The 21176-nt window shown below is 44.0% G+C and overlaps 2 protein-coding genes across 3 annotated transcripts; both read left to right on the top strand.

Annotated features, from left to right (window-relative positions):
* The first annotated feature begins 2123 nt into the window (after positions 1-2123).
* Positions 2124-9520, top strand: zgc:101731 (SNARE_SNAP25N and SNARE_SNAP23C domain-containing protein). Of its 2 annotated transcripts, none has more exons than XM_062386225.1 (7): positions 2124-2305; positions 3448-3489; positions 3761-3809; positions 4695-4806; positions 5481-5627; positions 6045-6189; positions 8795-9520. In XM_062386225.1, the coding sequence occupies exons 1-7, from the start codon at positions 2234-2236 to the stop codon at positions 8858-8860; spliced, it is 633 nt and encodes a 210-aa protein (XP_062242209.1). In that variant the 5' UTR covers positions 2124-2233; the 3' UTR covers positions 8861-9520. The 2 variants fall into 2 exon arrangements, with proteins under 2 accessions (XP_062242209.1, XP_062242211.1); XM_062386227.1 differs by lacking the exon at positions 4695-4806 and adding an exon at positions 3968-4085.
* A 1204-nt stretch (positions 9521-10724) lies between these two features.
* Positions 10725-16476, top strand: zgc:113149 (uncharacterized protein LOC541363 homolog). The gene is made up of 7 exons (XM_062386526.1): positions 10725-10877; positions 12413-12687; positions 12900-12994; positions 13347-13503; positions 13937-14107; positions 14203-14256; positions 14828-16476. Exons 2-7 carry the CDS (start codon positions 12546-12548, stop codon positions 15661-15663), a joined length of 1455 nt encoding a protein of 484 aa, XP_062242510.1. The 5' UTR covers positions 10725-10877; positions 12413-12545; the 3' UTR covers positions 15664-16476.
* The last annotated feature ends 4700 nt before the right edge of the window (positions 16477-21176 follow it).

Raw genomic sequence — 21176 nt, 5'->3', positions numbered from 1 at the left:
AATATCAGGCCTATACACACCACAGAGAATTCAAACGTGGATTTGACAGACTTTATATTACATTGTATGATTTAATATTATATATTACATCATATTATATATAGTAAAATCCTCCGTTTAATTGTCAGGCTGTAATGTTGATGTGGGGTGTGTTCGATTCGCGGGGGGGGCGGGGCCGCCGTGGAGCCGAGGGGCGGGGCTGAGGAGACGCGGAGGAGAGAACTCGTCAGATGAAAATCAGATAATCTGAAGAAGAGCGGATCGAAGGTAAGAGCACGGATCCTCCGTTTAATCTCTGCTTCTCTTCAGGATTAATATATTTATTATATATTATATTTATTCAGATCAGAGACATAAATTAAGATTTATTTGAAGTTTCAGTTTCACTTCCTCACTTCAAGTTGACGATGAGACGTGAACGATCCTTAAAGTTTCCTCTTTATAAACAATATTATTACATTATAAACTATGCTATTATATTAAAAACCATTAAAAACAATCATGTTATATATTAAACATTTATGAACAATCATATTATATCGTTATTTTATACAAACCATCATATTATCATAACATTGTTTTAAACTACAAACGATCATATTTATATATTAAACTATTATGAACTAATCTATTATTATATTAAACTATTGTAAACCCTCATATTATTATATTTAAGTATCCTGTTATAAACCATCAGTTAAAGCCGTTACCAGGGGAAGTGTTGAATTATTATTCAACCATTTAAACTTCATGATTTAACAAACATTAAATTGTAAAAATATGTAAAAGCAAGAATCTCTGAAGGCAAAGTTTTAAAAGAGATAAGAGTCTTTTTAAAGATCAATACTTCACCTGAACTCAGATCAGTTTAAATTCAATCAGTGTTAATTCTACAATAAGACTTATCATCTGTGTCGGCTCATATTAGATTATAATAAGTTACAGTTTGACGCTGATCAGCTGTTTGCTGGAGGACGTCTTTGTTTACTTCCTCACTTTTTGTTGGATAGATTCTCCTTCCGCTCTTCTCCCCTGAGCTCCTCATTCTATTGGGTGGTTGGGGGGGGGGGGGGGGGGGGGGGGTGAGACATGTGTCAGACATAAAGAATTGATACACAACAACCTGCTCATGTTTTATCAACTCACACATCGCTGATCAGACGATCGCACACCTGTGTGCAGATGTGAAACGTGGCGTCACACCGTGTTATCGGTGTCTCTGATACACACTGTTTATTTAGTGCGTTTGTCAAACAGTTGAGGACACAAAAGGCTTTGTGGGACAATCGCAGCGCAGTGTGTGTCTCCCTGAGGTATTAGTGGTGTTGACTCGGCTGATTCCATTTAAAACCCATTAGAACGTGTGTAATACACCGAAGACACACACACGGCTCATACGTTGGATTTGTTCAGTTGTTGACTCGACTCGGAGCGACTTGTGTTACATATAAATCACCATCGTTAAGCTTATTAACACAAACATCATTTCTGTTTGCAAACGTATTGTTGGTTTAATCCAGCAGGGGGCAGCGGCGCGGTCTCTGGACCTGGACGAGGAAATACAATAATCAAACATATGTCTCTGTGTGGGGGGGGGGGGGCACTGTAATGTTCAGAGGACGTTAGCAACTCCAGTTAGCTAAATGATTACGTACTTCTTCTCATGCAAAGGACGTCAGTGTGCGACCTAATGTGACCTAATGACCTCCGGATGAAGGCCACACAACTGGGTTCAGACTTTGTCCTGTGAAGCAGCAGCAGCAGGTTGTCGGTTCTGACTCGTTCACACCAACAGGAGCATGTGGGAACCTCCAGACGAGGGGCGGAGCCTGTAGAGCAGCAGGGGTGGGGCCTGTAGAGCAGCAGGAGGCGGGGCCTGTAGAGCAGCAGGAGGCGGGACGTGACGTATAAACTCTGCTGTGGAAAGATCCTTGTTGTTGTTTACAGCTCGTCCACACCGGGTCCGGCCCTCATCACCAGAAGATCTGGAATCTCCTTGTGTTTCCAAGTGGACTTCTTCATCTTCGTCTTCGTCTTCGTGGAGAATCGTTTCATTTGTGTTGTGTCCGTCTCCTCGTCTGGGGTCTGCCGTTATAAATATCTCTCTGCTCTCCAGGGGCCTGAACCACCTGATGCTGCAGCCTAGTCTGGTCCCTCCACACACACACACACTCAAACACACACACACACACTCACAAACACACACACACACAAACGCACACAGAGGGGTAACATGGCGTCAGACCCGCCCATCTTGACAGAGCAGGAGGAGCTACACAGAAGAGCCAATCAGGTCACAGATGAGGTAAGTCTATTTTCTTTATACTCATAATGTTTAGTACCTGGGGGGGAAGTGGGGGGGGGGGGGGGGGATTAGATCTGAATTTATATGTCCCCTAAATATGCTGGATTTTCTTAAATAAGGATTTCACCATATTAAAGAGAAACTAAATCCCGGCTCCACACGAGTCTGAAGTTTCTTGATGAATAATAAATACAAGTAAAAATCTGGATCTATTGGATTTAAATGATCAGGAGTCGTTCGATGAGACTTTCACCTTTGACCTCTGCACTAGAAATGATCCTCCAGTTTCTCAGTTGTTATTTTTTGTGATGTCATTTCCTGGAAAATCTTCAAATGCTTCATATCGAAAAAATCTGGATAAATAAACAATAAATAATGAAACTGTGTTAGAAATGAAATCGTATGAATGAAAGGTAATAAAACGTAAGGAGGTCATCACGAGGAGAGAAGCTCAGTTCAACAAACAGACTCAGGATCAGTGAGTTACAGGAGACACAGTCTGCGTCTCCTGGTCGCATGGAGACGACTGGTCCCCAAGGGCAGTGTCCACTGAGAAACAATCAGGCGGGGGGGGGCTCATGTGGGCGGTTCTAAACACACACACACTTACACACAGACACACACACACACACACAAACTAAAGCAAACAGACACACAAACAAACAGACACACATAAACATTTTTAAGGCCGCTGCAAGTCAGAGACGTTTGTCATCTCGTCATCACCCTGGTGGGGGAGTGCTCAGGGAGCAACATGATGTTTACACACACAAACACACACACACACACACACACACACACACTCTACACACACACTCTGGTGCAGCGTCATGATTGTTTCTTTCACTTCGCAGATGAAGTCAGATGCAGGTTTCGTATTTAGACGAAAATAAACTTTAGACCCACGGATGAACTGATCAGAGGTCAGAGGTCACAGTGTGGGAATAAAGTGTACTTGAGTTTGATCCTTTTATTGGTGTAGAAAACGAGTCAACTCCAAGTTACATGAACCATGACGGAGCTACACAACAGTTTGTAACTCGACATTTTACTTTGTACAAACATTATTGTATTTATGTTTATATATTTAATTTATTGTTATGAATGTGAAGTAACAGTATATGGATTTATATTTATTTCAGTCCCTGGAAAGCACAAGACGGATGATGCTGCTGGTGGAGGAGGTACACACACACGCAGACACACACACACACACACACACACACACACATTTACCTATTAGAGGACAGAGACATGGAGGAATGAGACAGTCTGAACGGAGTTAAAGAAAATGATTATAGTATTTATATTGTGTGACATCCAGGCAGCTTATAACTGTGTCGTTGTGGTGATGTTTTTTTGTTGTGTTCAAGGACACTTTCTAAGTTGTATGTCCTGTGTGTGTTTTTATATATAAATATGAATCCTAACCTCTGTATCTGCTCCGTCCTCCAGAGTAAAGACTCCGGTATCAGAGCTTTGGTCATGCTGGACGAACAAGGAGGTAATCACTTCTACTTTCTCTCTGCACACAATTAATACATCAAAGAGTGGGTATAAAGAGTCCCAGTGGGTGCACTGGGAGCTCTGGTGTATGGAGACGTGTCTGAGGACAGCTGGAGGATCTGTCTCCTCGGCCTCACACCGTCCTGTTCCTCACAGAGCAGCTGGAGCGTATTGAGGAAGGCATGGACACCGTCAACAGGGACATGAGAGAGGCCGAGAAGAACCTGACAGACATGGCCCAGTGCTGTGGTCTGTGCGCCTGGCCCATCAGGAAGTAGGTCCACTGGGATCCTGCACTCAGCTGGTGGCTTCTGAACACTGGTGCCCAGTTCCAGAACCTGAGCTTCAGATAACAACATGCTGCTGCTCGTGGATTAACTTCTCAAATCAGCCAGAGTGTCGAGCACCTCTCTGTGTCTTTAAGGTATGGAGAAGCAGGAGATAATGGAACTGGACATCAGGGTTCGGCTCGGCTCGGTTTGGATCAGTTCAGGTTTGCAGAGCGTTGGTGACGTTTATCTTCAGTTGGTGGATTCTGTTGGTTTTTCAGTTTTTAGTTCAGTCTCATGTTCTGTCGCTGTCTTCTCAGCTCTCGTGCTTGTGGCAAATAGTTGGTGATTATTATTTCTGTTTTGTTTTTTGTTGTTGTTCTTCCTCCTCCTCTCACATCCACTGTCCTCTGTCCTCCTCCTCTTCCTCCTCTTTCTCTTCATCTTCCACTTTCTCCTCCTTTTTGTCCTCCTCTACGTCCTCCACCTCTTTTTCTGCTTATTCTCACTTTATCTTTTTCCTACTTCACCTCCTCCTCCTCCTCCTCCTCCTCCTCCTCCTCCTCATCCTCCTCCTCCTCCTCCTCCTCCTCCTCCTCCTCCTCCTCCCATAGAGCAGTTGGAGCGTGTAGAGGAGGGTTTGGATCAGATCAACTCTGATATGAAGGAGGCCGAGAAAAATCTGACCGACCTTGGAAAGTGCTGTGGCCTCTGCTCCTGTGATAAGTAGGTTGCGATGTGTGTGTGTGTGTGTGTGTGTGTGTGTGTGTGTGTGTGTGTGTTTGTATGTGTGCGTGTGTGTGTAACACTGGTCCACATAATTCTGAGGTAAACATATGATGATATATAACATTAAAAGTTATATGACACTACAGCAGAGTAATAATAATCTTTCTGTTATTTTGTTTATAGGCTAAATAACAGTTACACCACAAACTTCATCAATTTATTATTATATTATATTATAGTTTGTTGCTGATGGAAGGATGAACTGATTAGATTTGATTGGTGGAAGGTCAAAGGTCACTGTGACTCATGTTTTTTGCCTGGTGAACGCTACCTGAAGGAATCTCTTCATATTGGTTCAAACTTTCCCTCCGATGCAGATTGAGATGTGAACACTCGTTTTCGTTCTTTGTCTGTTAGTTACAGAAGCTTGTTTTTGTTGCCTGCTTGCTTTCAGCTGTTTAGATCTTACAACATGTTTGACGTCATGAACCCAAACTGACATGTTCCATGTATGTTATTCCACGTGTGCTGGGGCCAGAACTGAGGAGCAGCTACAAAGCCTGACCTCCTGTAAACACACGGTGCACCAGTCTGGCTGCAGAGTGGATCCATCCCATGGGACAGGCTGGACACGGGGGGGAAGATGCTCATGAAGTTTTTCTCTCCGTCAGACTCAAGGCCTTCGAGGAGAGCGGCGCGTACAAGGCTGTGTGGGGCGGAGCCTCGGGACAGGATGGCGTCGTGTCCAATCAGCCGCCGGCGTCACGAGTGGTCGACGAGAGGGAGCAAATGATCATGAGCGGAGGACACATACGGAGGTGGGAGCTTTAATGAAGGGTGTGAGTGTGGGTCGCTGCGCGGTGAGTGTGTGTTTGCTCTTCTTTAACACACACTGACATTTAATCCACGTGAGCAGCTGCTCAAACAAACCACATCATCCTCTCTTCAGCTTATTACCACGAGTAATCTATAAATATGCTCTTTCATGTTTTATAAATCTGAATATTTTCATATAATTTCTATATTTATATGAACTGTTATTTTATAAAAATACATTATTTATTCACTTCTGATGAAATTATTTAAATTCCTTAATGGAGTATATTTGGCTTGCTGGACACATTCCATTTTTTTAATATCAAAATCCTTCTGGCACATCTATTTGCAGAACAAATGTATATAAATAAAACGTCTTTGAGATATGACTCGGCTGTGATGCTGATGTTCCCCTGCAGGGTGACGGACGACGCCCGGGAGGACGAGATGGACGAGAACCTGGCTCATGTCAGCAGCATCATGGGAAATCTGAAGAATATGGCTCTGGACATGGGCAGTGAGATCATCCAGCAGAACGACCAGATCGACCGCATTCAGGGAAAAGTACTGTGATCACTCTACGTGTACCAGATACTAACATCAACATGTACCAGATACTAACATCAACATGTACCAGATACTAACATCAACATGTACCAGATACTAACATCAACATGTACCAGATACTAACATCAACGTGTACCAGATACTAACATCAACATGTACCAGATACTAACATCAACATTCACCAAATACTCACATCAACATGTACCAGATACTAACATCAACATGTACCAGATACTAACATCAACATGTACCAGATACTAACATCAACATGTACCAGATACTAACATCAACATTCACCAAATACTCACATCAACATGTACCAGATACTAACATCAACATGTACCAGATACTAACATCAACATGTACCAGATACTAACATCAACATTCACCAAATACTCACATCAACATGTACCAGATACTAACATCAACATGTACCAGATACTAACATCAACATGTACCAGATACTAACATCAACATTCACCAAATACTCACATCAACATGTACCAGATACTAACATCAACGTGTACCAGATACTAACATCAACATGTACCAGATACTAACATCAACATGTACCAGATACTAACATCAACATTCACCAATATACTCACATCAACATGTACCAGATACTAACATCAACATGTACCAGATACTAACATCAACATGTACCAGATACTAACATCAACATTTACCAGATACTAACATCAACATGTACCAGATACTAACATCAACATGTACCAGATACTAACATCAACATTCACCAAATACTCACATCAACATGTACCAGATACTAACATCAACATGTACCAGATACTAACATCAACATGTACCAGATACTAACATCAACATGTACCAGATACTAACATCAACATGTACCAGATACTAACATCAACATTCACCAAATACTAACATCAACATGTACCAAATACTAACATCAACGTGTACCAGATACTAACATCAACATTCACCAAATACTAACATCAACATGTACCAAATACTAACATCAACGTGTACCAGATACTAACATCAACATTCACCAAATACTAACATCAACATGTACCAGATACTAACATCAAAATGTACCAGATACTAACATCAACATGTACCAGATACTAACATCAACATGTACCAGATACTAACATCAACATGTACCAGATACTAACATCAACGTGTACCAGATACTAACATCAACATTCACCAAATACTAACATCAACATGTACCAAATACTAACATCAACGTGTACCAGATACTAACATCAACATTCACCAAATACTAACATCAACATGTACCAGATACTAACATCAAAATGTACCAGATACTAACATCAACATGTACCAGATACTAACATCAACATGTACCAGATACTAACATCAACATGTACCAGATACTAACATCAACGTGTACCAGATACTAACATCAACATGTACCAGATACTAACATCAACATGTACCAGATACTAACATCAACGTGTACCAAATACTCAAATCAACATGTAGCAGATACTAACATCGACATGTACCAGATACTAACATCAACATGTACCAGATACTAACATCAACATGTACCAAATACTAACATCAACATCTTTGAGCCATGTCCTATCTGCTAACATGGAGGAGGTGGGGTTTATCTATACACCAGCCAGCCACCAGGGGGAGATCCAGAGGTTTAGATGTCAAATAGAATAAAAAACTGATTGTGATATCGATGGATTGATTGCTGTTAAATAGATAAATAAGTAAATAAATATATGTATATAAACTAAGGTGTAGTGGCAGAAACTTGGCCTATGGGCAGAGAAGGTCTCTGGTTCGTCTCTGGTTCGACTCCACGGAGAGACAACAAAAGACGAACCTGGATTGATCTGTCCAAAAATCCAAGAGTCTCCCTACCCTGTCTAGTGCCCCTGAGCAAGGCACCTTACTCCCCCAACATCTGCTCCCCGAGCGTCGTACATGGTCGCTCACTGCTCTGTGTGTCCTGCACCAGATGGGTCATAAGCAGAAGTGGAACTTACCTACCTGAATGGGTGTGACTTTGCATGTCTGTGCATGTGTTTGGGACGAATAAATGAATCTTAATCTTAATTGTTATATAACATGTTACAGTTAAAGGTTGCTTTACAGTCAGTGTGTGTATTTACAGTCAGGAGGAGGAGCTGATGTCAACAAGCTGGTTTTCTTACTGTCATGTGACTGAAGTATTAGATTTAATAGATTATGTTCACTGTGGCAGGTTCTGTAGGTTCTGATGGTTCTGTTGGTTCTGTTGGTTCTGATGGTTCTGTTGGTTCTGTAGGTTCTGATGGTTCTGTAGGTTCTGTTGGTTCTGATGGTTCTGTTGGTTCTGTAGGTTCTGATGGTTCTGTTGGTTCTGATGGTTCTGTTGTTTCTGATGGTTCTGTTGGTTCTGTTGGTTCTGTTTGTTCTGTAGGTTCTGATGGTTCTGTTGGTTCTGTTGGTTCTGATGGTTCTGATGGTTCTGTTGGTTCTGATGGTTCTGATGGTTCTGATGGTTCTGTTGGTTCTGATGGTTCTGTTGGTTCTGATGGTTCTGATGGTTCTGTTGGTTCTGCAGCATTAACTCTCGTCCTCCTGTCCCCAGGCCGTCCTCAACGTGTCCCGCATCGAAGCTGCCAACCAGAAAGCCAACAACCTCATGAAGCGATAGAGGAGGCGTCGCCCTTTTCTCTCTTTCCAGTTCCTCCTGCTCGCAGTTCGATATCCTCCCGCTGCTCCAACGTGCCGCCGCTGTTCTTCTCTTTCAACGTCACCATGGAGCTATCGTGTGACATTATTGCTTTTGTATTCATAGAGACTCATTTATTCTCATTAGTGTTTCTCTTTATTCTGAATATATCTAAATCATATCTGACAGGAGTTAAGGTTTCAGCATCTTTCATGGCTCTGTACAAATATACTTCATTATTGTACTTACGTCGATTTTTTTCTTTTACTCAACATTTCCAAAACATGTCCAGATTTTCTCCTCCTCACATTTGAAAAACAGACTCGTAACTTTGATGCATTTGAAGGAAATTATTCATCTTTGTTATTCTGCCTCATCGAGCGTCGCCTTCCCAACATCAAGTCAGACTCCAGGAGAGAAGAGGATCAAGTGTCCATGATGAAACCAGAGGACGTGTCACACGTCTGTCTTCTTCTCTGGACTATTGATGTTTCTCATGTGGTTTAAGTGTAATTATCGTTAATTAACTAATGTAACTTGAGTCTGAGCACGGAGTCAGTCGATAGAGAAACTTTTTACTTTTATACTTTGAGTACATTTCCGAGCCTGAACTTTTACTGGAGTAAAGAGGTTGAATCAGTACTTTGATACTTTTACTTGAGTCGTTTTTCAACAGTACTGTGTGTACTTGTACTCGAGCGAGCAGTGAATGTCTGGACTCGTGGTCGGAGTCGGAGCAGAGGACGCCACGAGGACGCCACGAGGACGATCCCTGTGGGGACACTGGGTCACTGCAGCAGCAGAATCAGTTAAATGATCTGAACATCACAGCGAACACCAGCGGGTCAGTGGCCCCGGGGCCGTGAGTTTGAAACCCATAACTGGCATTTCTAATGTTTCGGGTACATTGAGAATGAATCTGTAGAACATATTAAAGATTTCATAAATAAGAGACATCACTTTGTGTCCCAGTGTAAACATCACAGTCCCCCTCCCCCCTTCTCTGGAATCTTCCATTGGGGCTGAAACACGGGCATGATGGCGCCCCCCGCAGGCCCAGCCGGGAACTGTCAAGAAGCAGGAATCACGTATTCGTCCCCAGATGAAGCTCTCTGCTGACACCAAGCGGACAAACACGGGACCTGCTCCACCAGGCCTCTCCATCTTCTTTTCTGCTCCGCGGCGACAGAAGATGGAGGAAAAGTGACGAGCACTTCTTTTTCTAAATCTCACTTCATCACAAACCTGGAAAATCACATGTTGTTATTGAGCATCTGTGTTTCATGATGATCCTTGAGGAACATCCTGTCTGAGGACATGGCCTGATTAATAGATGGATAAATAGATTGATGGATAGACCGATAAATAGATGAATAGATAATTAAATAGATAGAAAAAAGATGGATGGATAAAAAGTTTTTATATTTTAAGTATCAGCTGATTGAAGGACACATGGTTTCGAGGCCCGATCCAGATCAATAAGCTACAGAACGTTGGACGGACACATCTGTGCTGATGTCACGGGTCATTAATCCAGATGTTGTGGTTTGTGCTTAATTGAGTCGTTAATAATTATCCCCCAATGAGAAGCTGATGACCTGTGTTGACCTTTGACCTCCCTGCTTCTCACAGCAGCTGAACATGTGTTTGTTGTCATGTGATTGTAAACATCAGTAATGACGTCACTGGTGTGCTACGCTGGTTGTCTTGGTGACAATCAGCCTCACGAGGACGTCCTTTGATCCTGATCATCAATTAATCACGTCATTAATTGATTGACTGGCGGGTGCTTTGGGGAACGGGAGGGCGCGGTGCATGCTGGGAGAAGGGCAGCATGGGGGCGCGCAGCCGCAGGAAAACGTTTGCGCGTTGGAGGCAGGAGAACAGAAAGCGGCGCAGCGGAGTCTGCGCAGTGAGTCTGCGCAGTTCGGCTGCTCGTCAGTCCGAAGTTTCGGGAGACGCGCCGAGGAAGGAGGGAGCGAGCAGCGCCATTTTCCTGGTAACTATTTCCTACGTTCACCTCCTTGCGCCGAACCCCGGAGCGTGCGCGGTTTGGCGTTAAATAGCACGTAGAGTTACAATGCGTAGAAACACATGTTTAGCTACGATGCGTAGAAACGCACGTTTAGCTACGATGCGTAGAAACGAGCGCAGCGGCGGAGCCAGCGGACGTTTCCTCCTGCGCCCGTCGAGCCCCGAGGATCCCGCGGATCTACTTGTTGCGGCGGAGGGACGCGTCGCCTCCTCGTCCACGGTTCCTTCGCGCATCGGTACCGACGGTAGCTCGTCGCGTTTTTCCGGTTTCACGTTGCAGCGGCTCAGGCGCGCGCTGCAAACCGAGATGGCGGAGACGGTGCAGCTGCTCATGCACGAGCACCACAAAGGCACCGGAGAACTGCCAGCTGATTGGCTTACACCGACCACGTGACCGGAAGAGACGCAGCAGCGTGCAAGAAATTTATTTTATAAACTTTATTGATCTTCTGAAATTCAGAACGAGGCAAACAGCAGAACACGTGACAGACAAAGTTAAAATAAAACATCTGAAGCAGGTTATCATATTGCACTATAAATGTGCATATATAGATATACATTAACTGTAGTTTATGATATAATTATAAAGTGGTATGTGACAATATATAATAGAGATTTATGTGAAATAGTAAACAAGTTTTAAGATGTTTAAAGGGAATTAAGATGTTTTAATAAAGTCTTCCCTGTAACACGTGGATTCATGGGAGATGTTTCTGTGATTGGATAAAGAAGGAGAACAAATCACAGCAGATCATCGAGCTCGCTCTTCGTTGTTCTTCATCATCAAGGCATCCTCCTCTTCATTTTAAATGTTACCAGCTGGGGGCAGTGTAGAGAACAAGAAGTTCTTAGTCTCTGAAAACTGCAGATTTTATTATGAGTCTAAAGCTGCTACCGACTGGAATGAAAACATTATGTCTCTGTATCTTATATCTTATATGTTTATTAAGTCCCCAGTGACCAACGGGTTCAAGTTCTAATCAATCATTTATTCAAACAGTATCTCTGTGACTCTGTTCTTTTACAGATAAACATTAGAACAGGTTTTTGTCTCATCAACAAACGCACATTTATTACACACGCAGACTGAAATTAAACACATTCCACAGCTTTGTAGTTCTGAGTCGTCAAAGCAGAATTAGAGATTTATGATTGGTCAGAATCATGTTGTAGACGTCAAGTTTGGAAACGCGGAACATGAAAGCCTCGAAGAAAACCTGTGCAGAGCTGATGTCACATGACAACATCTCTGCGATATCAACCTCAAAGTCGATTCACCAGCCACAGCAAACTGAGAGGAGGAGGAGAAGAAGAAGAATGTCTCCGTTTCCTCTTCAGGCTCATGCCACTGTTCTATGTTCCCATCTGTTTCCAGAGAGGAGTCAACTTTATCACCAGAGCTCAGGATCAGCTGGCTTACACACGTGCTGTGTAGTTGTTGTGAATCTTCCTCTTTGACTTTCCTCTCATTCGTTCTCTTCTTCTTCCTGTGCTTTGCAGACCCTCTTCCGTCCAGATCAGGACCGGGCGCTTCTTCAGGGCGAGGAAACCGGACTCTGGACCAGAGTCGGGCCAGCAGGAACCTCAGAAGAAGATCTAGAGGAGCGGACGAGGGGGAGGTGGAGGTGGAGCCATGTCGACCTCATGGCGTGAGGAAGATGAGGAGTATAAGGTGGGAGGAGCAAAAGGAGGGCTGAGAGCCAAGCCGAGGTTCTCCTTCAACGAGGTGCGAGTGCTGCTGGAGGCCGTGAAGAGGAACAGATACATCATCCTCAGTGAGTAGAAGGAACCTGTGTCTTCACTTCCTCTGTTTAAAAGGACTAACCAGCTCCTGTGGATGAAAACACATTTACTGCCAGAGATGTTCTGACTCCATCTTCTCTACAAACAGACGAGCATCACGTTCTTGTATATTTACACTCTCTGCTTGGAACAGCCACCGAAGAGAAACGTTAATCACACGTTCTCCTCCTCCTCTCGTCTGTAGGGAAGTTTAACCAGGGCGTGTCGGCTGAGACCAAGAAACAGACGTGGTGTGAGATCACCAATCAGATCAACGGCCTGGGAGAGAATCACAGAGAGGTCGGTTTCTGCGTTCCTTTAGTTCAGTTAACTGGTTCTCTTATGATTAATAGTGGTTCTCTTTTATCAGCTGCAATAAAAGATAGATTATTAAATTATAAATTACTATAAATGATTTCAAAGTATAATAAGCTTTGAACCCTGTGGTTCTTCACTGAATCCACACTCTGTATCTTTAATGAGCACACACTGCTTTCTGAGGAGCTTTTCATGCTGGTCTAGGTTTAAGCTCCATGAAGTTGTACTGGTTAAAGTGGTGCGTCTCCTCCAGCCATGAAGTTGTACTGGTTAAAGTGGTGCGTCTCCTCCAGCCATGAAGTTGTACTGGTTAAAGTGGTGCGTCTCCTCACAGGTGCGTCAGATCATGAAGAAGTGGGCGGACCTAAAGTGTGACGGGAAGCGACGTATCGCGACCCTCAGGGGCCCGAACGGCAGCAACCTGAGGAAGAAGAACCTGGGCCCCGTGGAGAAGATGGTGCATAACATCCTGCTGATGAGTCCCAGTGGGGGTGAGTTGAAGCAGAGTGTTACACAGGAACCCCCCCCCCCTGCTGGGCGGGGCTTTCACGTGAGCCTGTTTAAATCTAAAACTAAAAACACAATATTTAGAACATTAATTGTTTTGGCAGCAGAAAGTCGAGGCCTCTGTCGATGACCTCATCGTGTTGAAGTCTCTGAGACGTAATAACATTGATCTACAAGAAATGTGTTAAATTTGACATTATCACATTTCCGATCTGTAATCGTTTATTATGGTTTATTAACTCTCAGAAGCTTTTAGCTGAGCTCGTACAGATTTCAGAGACATGACACGTTTGAAGAATCTCCAGGAAATGACGACACAGGAAGTAAAGATACAAACGTAAACACCGGAGGAACATCGACTGACATAAGTGTCCTTGTTCGTCTTGAATCAAACCTTTAATCACACGCTGTTCCCAGACGGTGACAGTGACCAGGAACCTGACGATGACGAGGAGATGTCAAAGATTTACCCTAAAGGTCTGGCGTCCAATTACTCCTACCTCGGTTTGACGGACAGCTCCCACTCGTTACCTGGAGGAGCCTCCTACGACATGTCTCCTCTGTCCTCACCGGAGAAGGAACCTGGCGGTAAGCAGAGGACACGTGGTGGTTTCTGTGTTTATCTTCCACAGCAGCTTTCTGTCTGTGGGTCGGGTGTGATGTCATGTTTTTATGTCCCACAGGAGATCCCTTCCATTCCTCCTCCGACTTTGACGTGGAGCTGGGAGACGATGGAGGTGAGAGCAAAGCACGAAGAACATCTCTCCTGAAACTTCAGAACTTTGAAAACTTAAACTGAAACTTCTCAGACTCAGAATGTTTCATATTTCTTTGATAAGCTGATGAAGATCTTAAAGGTCTTGGTTCCTCCTGTTTATCAGATCAGCAGGAGCCCAAGTCCCACTTTTTAATCAGGCCTGTGATTAAATATTTGTTTTTATATATTTATTAAATTATTTAGGTCAAAGTTCAAGGTCACTGTGGCTCTTGAACATTTCATCTCAAATCTGTCTTTGAGGAACTTCTTATTGAATGGAATAGATTTCACTGGGAGCTAATGTGAGTCTGGAAGAGAAACGTGAGGAGACAGAAACTGCTTCACTCTGGTTTCACCTGCTCCTCTTCCAGCACTTTATCATTGATATCTCTTTGTTTACCTGTGTTACTTTCAGGGTTTCCTCATTTCCTGTGTACGAGGTTTACGACAGTGACCTTTAATCTCAAGCAGAGTTCATCAGTCGTTTTTCTCTGAGTTTGTTCTTCTGAAGCTGTGAAACTAAAATGTTTTGTGTGTCTGTCGTCTCCCAGAACGAACCATGGACTTTGATGAAAATGACGACTCCCTGTTGTCCTCGCCTCCCGCCTCTCTGGACCCCCTCCCTGACAACGCCCTGCTGAGGGTCAAGCCCGTCCACACCTACTCCCGAAACAGCCAGAACCACAGCCAGAGCCACATCCAGAACCACATCCAGAACCACGACTACTCCAGACCGATGCCGGAACCCTCTTCTTCTGCAGCCTCCACCTCCTCCGGTTTCCCTTCAGCATCTGGTTCAAAGGCTGCGCCCACTGCTGCACCTCCTTTGTCGCGGTCCCCTTCAAGCTCCAAAATGACTGCCTCCATCCTCCCTAGGCCCCCCCCTGCTTCCTCCGCCAATGACTCTACCTCTGACCTTGCATCCTCCTCATCCTCCATCCTACCACCTTCTGCTCCACCTTCTGCTCCTCCTCCCGCTCCCTCAGCTGCAGTCTCCTCCTCCTCCTCCTCCGGTGTGTCTGCGCCTGCTGCTCCTTCCTCCTCTGTCCACCGCACCTCAGGCTCAAACCCGTGTGACCCTCTGCCGGCTGGAGCGTCCTCTCGCAGCTCCCAGGACAGCGTGGGCCAGATGGCCACTCAGAGCCTGCAGCAGCAGCGGGCCAGCCGGATGCTGCTGACCTCCATGTCTCAGTCTCTGGAGGTGCTGGCTCAGTCCGTGCAGCTGCTGGTGGAGAGCCAGCAGGAGTTTGTGCAGGAGTCTCTGCTGCTGCAGAGGGAGACGGTGGACGTCCTGAGGGACTTCTCCACCGCCGCGCTGACGATGCTGAGGGACAAAGGCAGCAGTGGACTTCAGGCGCAGCATCTTGACCCCCCCCCTCGCTTCTGAAACACGCAGAGGAACAAACTGTGACGCCTTCAGGAGCCGAGTGCTGAACATTCTTCCTTTGTGTTGCTGCTGGTTGTGATGAGCACCTGCTGGGTTGATCACTGGTTCAATTAGTTTAGAGCTGAAGATTGACTTCAGCTACAGGAGCCCACATGGACCATTTTAACTGTAAAGTTGAACGCAGGAAATTCACTTTAAAAAGGATGAAATGACTCCGAGATGAACGGAGATGAATCGACCAACTTCTGCTCGAGCGACGGATGAATCAAGTCTTTCATGGAACATTTTACACTTCACTTTGATGCAGTGTGTGTTCGTCCTGCTCGCTGAGACACTGCTCTCTGTCTCCGACACAAATAAAACATTTAATTTAACATATAACAAATCTTTGATTCAGAGTTATTGAGCCTAACGATGACATTTAGTAGAAACAAGTTTTGGTTGATGAGCGATCAGGAAACTTCAGAGATGATTTAAAAAAATTTTTTAAAGAGCAGAAAACTTCTATTATGCAGCAAATGGAAGGAGGATGAACATCTGTAAACATTATAACTATTAACAGCAGATAAACGGACATTTTAAAGCAGGTGTGGTTTAAACTGCTGCAGGGGATGGACCCACGAACGAGGTGGAAACAAGAATCTTTGGATTTTATAACGTAGATTTAATGTAGAATCTGATGGAGCCACTTCCTGCAGGAAACTGTCCGACCTCTTCCCCTCATCAAACAGACGTCTCAGCCGAACTGTCACACGAGGATGTTTCCTACAAACAGACGCTGACAATAAAGGTTTTATTAAATAAAAACACAAATCTGTTGAGAGTACTTTCTGAATTTTGAGCAATTTTGTCGAGATGAAACAGGAAGTCTCGAGCTTAAGTCTTGTGTGGCCCTTTATTTATATATATATATATTTTATATATATATATATATATATATATATAAACAGTATATATACGATCACTTATAGCAAGTTTGTTTCCTCAGGGTTTGCTTTCCCCTCTACATTGTCTTACAGGCACATTAAGGTGCAGCTGCAGGATCTAGTATTATAATTATAATACAAACTCTTAGAGGTTTCGTCCAGTTGCCAAAGTTTGGCTCGCTGTAGAAACTCAACTTCAATATGTAAAGAGCCTTGAAGGTTATGAAGGTTATGATCTATACAGATGAAGATGAATTGAAGGTGGATTGAACCTCTGGTCTCTGTGGGAACCTGCTCCTCTGTGATGTTTCTCCCACAGCCTCAGCATCTGCAAACCAATCTGCCCAGTTCATATGAACAATAATTATTATAATAATTACAGCTTTATTTAAAAAGCACCTTTCAAAACAGCCGCTGAAAGTGCTTCACATGGAGGAAAAATTAAAAGCAAGAATATGAGCTTGAGGTTTAAGATTTATTTTCTACAAAGATTTCAGATATATTTTAAATAAATCACCTGTCAACAACATAAGGGAGGTAATTGACAGGTATATAAACAAAACAGAGAATAAAGTAAATTGTGAAATTTCTCTAAATGAACTCATATAACTTTATGATGAGACATAATCAGTAAATTAACATAAATCATACAACTGCACCTTTATTCATTTTCAACCTTATAGAACTTCCTTTAGACCTCAGGAGGTTTGAACCAGTTCAGTCTGAAGAAACCAGATCAGATGTTTCTGCCCCAGTTGCAGCTCCTGTCATCACGAGCACAGCTAATGAGTGTGTGTGTGGCGGTGGCTCCATCTAGTGGCCATGAACAGTCACTAGAGGACACAGCAGCAAGAGAGTCGGGTTCAAACCTGAAGCACAGAAATAATGAAGCCACAGTTTCAAACATGAAGACGAGTCTGATGTTTGTCTGAGGAGGTGGAGACCAAACATGGAGCGGAAAGACACGGAGCTCTGGACTGAGACTCATCCTCCTTTGACTCGTTAACGTTCCTCAGACTAGTTCATCACTAAACTTACGTCTGTTTATTAACGAGGTCGAGTCGTGAGGACCGGATTCAGATTCTCTTCTTCAGGTCTTCATGTCGATCGGACGGATTCTTCTCAGCAACATCTGGAGGAAACTTCTTTAAACATGTTACAAACGCTCGATGAGTAGAATTTGGTGGTTTTATTTCTCTATGTTTTGAACATGATATTAATTTAGATGAACTGATTAGTTCCGTTACTGGTGTTACTGGCTTTAACTAGGTCAGGAGTAGAGGTCATAGGTCAAGACAACTGAACTGAGGTTAAATCTGTTGAACTCGATGTCCGTCGAGTGAAACTTGAAGAAGCTGAAAGGCTTGACCCCCCCCCCCCCCCCGACAAACAGAGGTAAGCGTGTGTTGTTTGCTGAGCAGTGGTCGTGAGCTCAGATGTAAACAGTGGAATCAGGTGAAGGAGCTAATTAAAACCACGGAAAGCTTCACTGACGGACGAGATCGTTTCCCAGGAACAGAAAGACGTCAACAACGCATGTCGCCGAAGTGGAGGATAATCGTTTCTCCTGGTGACAGGCGGACGGCTCGGAGCTGTGGGGGGGGGGGGGGGAGTGCAGCGCTGCCTGTCTTCATTAAAACGTCTCTTCTGGGAATTGGAAGCAGCAGTTCAGGCGTCTTTATCTCTGTTTAACCACGAAAGGCAGATCAGCTCCCGTGTTTTAATCTGACAGCTACAAGCACTTAGTGCAGCCGCTCAAATGAACTGTCGGCAACATGTCACGAAACAAACCAGGTATTGAAAATGTAGAAAATAAAAAATCACTCTTTATATTCAGGCAGGTAAAGAGCTGGATCGTTTCCATCAGTGGCTTTAAACCGTTTGAACAGATGCTGCTGTAAAGAGACGTGTTCACAGGTCACATGTCAGGGAGGAGGGAGGAGGTTTCTGTAAAAAGAGAAGCAGCTCAGCTCGGTTGAAATATGAAAAACAACTTCTCCAAGAAAAATACCTTTTTATTTCATTATAAATCCACATAATTGTATCTATGAAAGCATAAAATCCCCATTTCACGTGACGTGTGTTCTCCTTGTTCTGGTCATTTGTTTCGTTATATTCAAAGTAAATCGTGGGTATCAAACCATCGAGGACGGTAAGGTGTGTGTCACGTACAAACACAGACACTGTCAAACGGCAACGGGGGAGCGAGGGGGGGGGGGGGGGGGGTGGGACAGCGCGAGTTCAGCTGGCCATCTTTTACAACCGCTTAATACATTTAACAGTTTCGAGTGCCAGCGTTGAGTCGTAGCAGCCGTTAGGGTCCAGTTCACCAGTGCACCAGTACACGTGAGGCCGCTTCCCAGTGTCAGAACATCAGAATCCACCATCTTCACAGACGTGTGTGCTTTGAGTTTGACTTTGAACGAATCCTCGTCGGTGTTCCTCAAGGCTCCGTCCTCGGGACACCAACGTTTTGTAAAACTCCGACACAGAGAGAACCATTCCACCATGAACGCACACACACGCATCATTTCAACATTATTAGGTCATCGCAGCCATAAGAGTTCGACTGGTAATAGTGGAGAGTATACAATTCAGTTGTTCAGGAGATGAGAGAAAGAGAGAGAAAGTGGGAGGGGGGGGGGGGGTGAAATGGAAACATACGATTAAAGTGCCAGAGAAGTTCACGTGTAGTTGGACAGTTTGTGATTATTGATGCTTTGAGACAAGACGTGGACATTGTGCTCGTGTCTTCAATCCAAGGCCCAACGTGGGTTTTCTGTTTCCCGGCGCAGAGACACTCGAGGGCTGTGCTTCTGAAAGTCTGTGTATTCTCCCGATATTGCAATAATGCTGTCAAAATACTGCAGTAATCCTTTGGCATATGACTGTGTGCTGTTGGAAAGAGAAGAGCGGTGCCACCACACCCTGGAAAGGTCTCATGAAATCCATAGTGATCCGTTCAGTAAATTCCACCGGGGGGCACCGTGAGGTCACGTGACTCTTCCTTCAGAGAAGAAGAAGAGATTCTCACATTCCTCGGATCCAAGGTTCCAAGACCCAGAAAGCCCCAAACACAAGCAGGGTTCAAATCCCAGAGTCGGACCTGGATCCACCTGGTCTGATCCCAGCGTAGAGCAGACGACAGGTTGTGGATCCTCCTCTGGCTGCTCCAGGATGTTCCTGTCACAAGAACCGAGGTTCTGGCGTCAGAGGGCAGAACGTGTCCGAGGTTGAACCTGATCAGTGGAGCTCACGAGGCGGATGTGACCGGGCCGCCCACCGGGGAACCTGAAGGAACCTGAAGGAACCAGAGACAGAATATTTGTTTTACTGATTCATTTCCATTGAAAAACTGTAGTTAAAGATGAATTAGTCTGAATATTGTTGGATATGGGCTCTTGGTGATTATTTTACATGCAGAAGTGGAAGTTCTAAACTCGGTATAAAATATAGTCAAAGTATGAGAAGTTAAATGTATTTAATTTAATGACAAATTTGCAATTCATCATTAGATCTGATCAATGAACACGTGAGCAGAACTTTATTAACTCATCAGCTTTGACTGTAAAATCACTGAAGTGCAGTAAAAAGAACAAAGAGTAAATATTCTTGGTTCCATGTCTGTGATACATCAAACCATGATCACATTGTGTGTTTTGGTGGATGAAGAGAGACCTGACGAGTCAAGTAGTTCCACTAGCCGAACCAGCAGGGGGCGCTGGAAGTGCAGCGAGTGATGAAGAGGAGCTGCTTTTAAACGGATTTTATTTTGATATTTTTCAATGCTTCTCTCAAATCACGTTTTTTTGTTTTTGGTCTTTGTTGAGATATTCAATCATTTAAAGCCACACAAAGGAAACAATATTATGTACTAATTATTTTAAAGATATTTACATTATTTACATTATCTTAAGCTGAGTTTATTAATGCAAAACTTAAATGTAAACTGAATGAATAAAGAGAACAACATGTTTGTAAATCAGGGAGGAAGCAAGGGAGGAGGGGAAGAAATAGGGTGAGGGGAATAAAGAGGAAAAAGACAAGAGAGAGGAGAAGTGTGAGGAGAGCTAAGGAAAGATGAGGAGGGAGGAGAGAATGATAAAGGAGAGGAAACAGAGAGTCATGAGGGAGTGGCCGAGAAGAGAGGAAGAAGAAAGAAAGCTTACATAATGATGGAGAGAGAGAGAGAGAGAGAGAAAGAGACAGAGAGAGAGAGAGAGAGACAGAGAGAGAGAGCACTTACATAAGGGAGCAACACCAATCTGCATCCTGTGGGGATCAGGTCATTATATAACTGTCCAATAAAGAGGGATGATGTTGTTTACTGAGGCTGGAAGATATTTACAGAACATAAAGAGACAGACTGACTCCAGCTAATGGCTGCTCCTCTCTCTCTCTCCCTCCTTCACTCTCTCATCCACTGTTTTCCATCCCTCCCCCTGTCTCTGTTGAAGAACATGCAGGTTGCTGACCTCCGTTCCTGAAGATGTTCTGCTGGAGCTCCTCTGACGGAGCAGCCAGAGAGAGACAGTGTGTGTGTGTGTGTGTGTGTGTGTGTGTGTGTGTATGTGTGTGTGTGTGTGA

This window comes from Platichthys flesus, chromosome 4, assembly GCF_949316205.1.
Source record: "Platichthys flesus chromosome 4, fPlaFle2.1, whole genome shotgun sequence".
Taxonomy (NCBI): domain Eukaryota; kingdom Metazoa; phylum Chordata; class Actinopteri; order Pleuronectiformes; family Pleuronectidae; genus Platichthys; species Platichthys flesus.
This window is presented reverse-complemented; position numbering and strand designations above follow the sequence as displayed.

What these genes read in the sequence shown, in the direction of transcription:
- zgc:101731 (XM_062386227.1), top strand. Translation starts at nt 2,234, where the DNA reads ATGGCGTCAGACCCGCCCATCTTGACAGAGCAGGAGGAGCTACACAGA. An exon ending in CCAATCAGGTCACAGATGAG is followed by an intron (nt 2,306 to 3,447) that starts GTAAGTCTATTT and finishes TATTTATTTCAG; the next exon opens with TCCCTGGAAAGCACAAGACG. An exon ending in AGCGGAGGACACATACGGAG is followed by an intron (nt 5,628 to 6,044) that starts GTGGGAGCTTTA and finishes GTTCCCCTGCAG; the next exon opens with GGTGACGGACGACGCCCGGG.
- zgc:113149 (XM_062386526.1), top strand. Translation starts at nt 12,546, where the DNA reads ATGTCGACCTCATGGCGTGAGGAAGATGAGGAGTATAAGGTGGGAGGA. An exon ending in GAACAGATACATCATCCTCA is followed by an intron (nt 12,688 to 12,899) that starts GTGAGTAGAAGG and finishes TCTCGTCTGTAG; the next exon opens with GGAAGTTTAACCAGGGCGTG. An exon ending in ACCGGAGAAGGAACCTGGCG is followed by an intron (nt 14,108 to 14,202) that starts GTAAGCAGAGGA and finishes TATGTCCCACAG; the next exon opens with GAGATCCCTTCCATTCCTCC.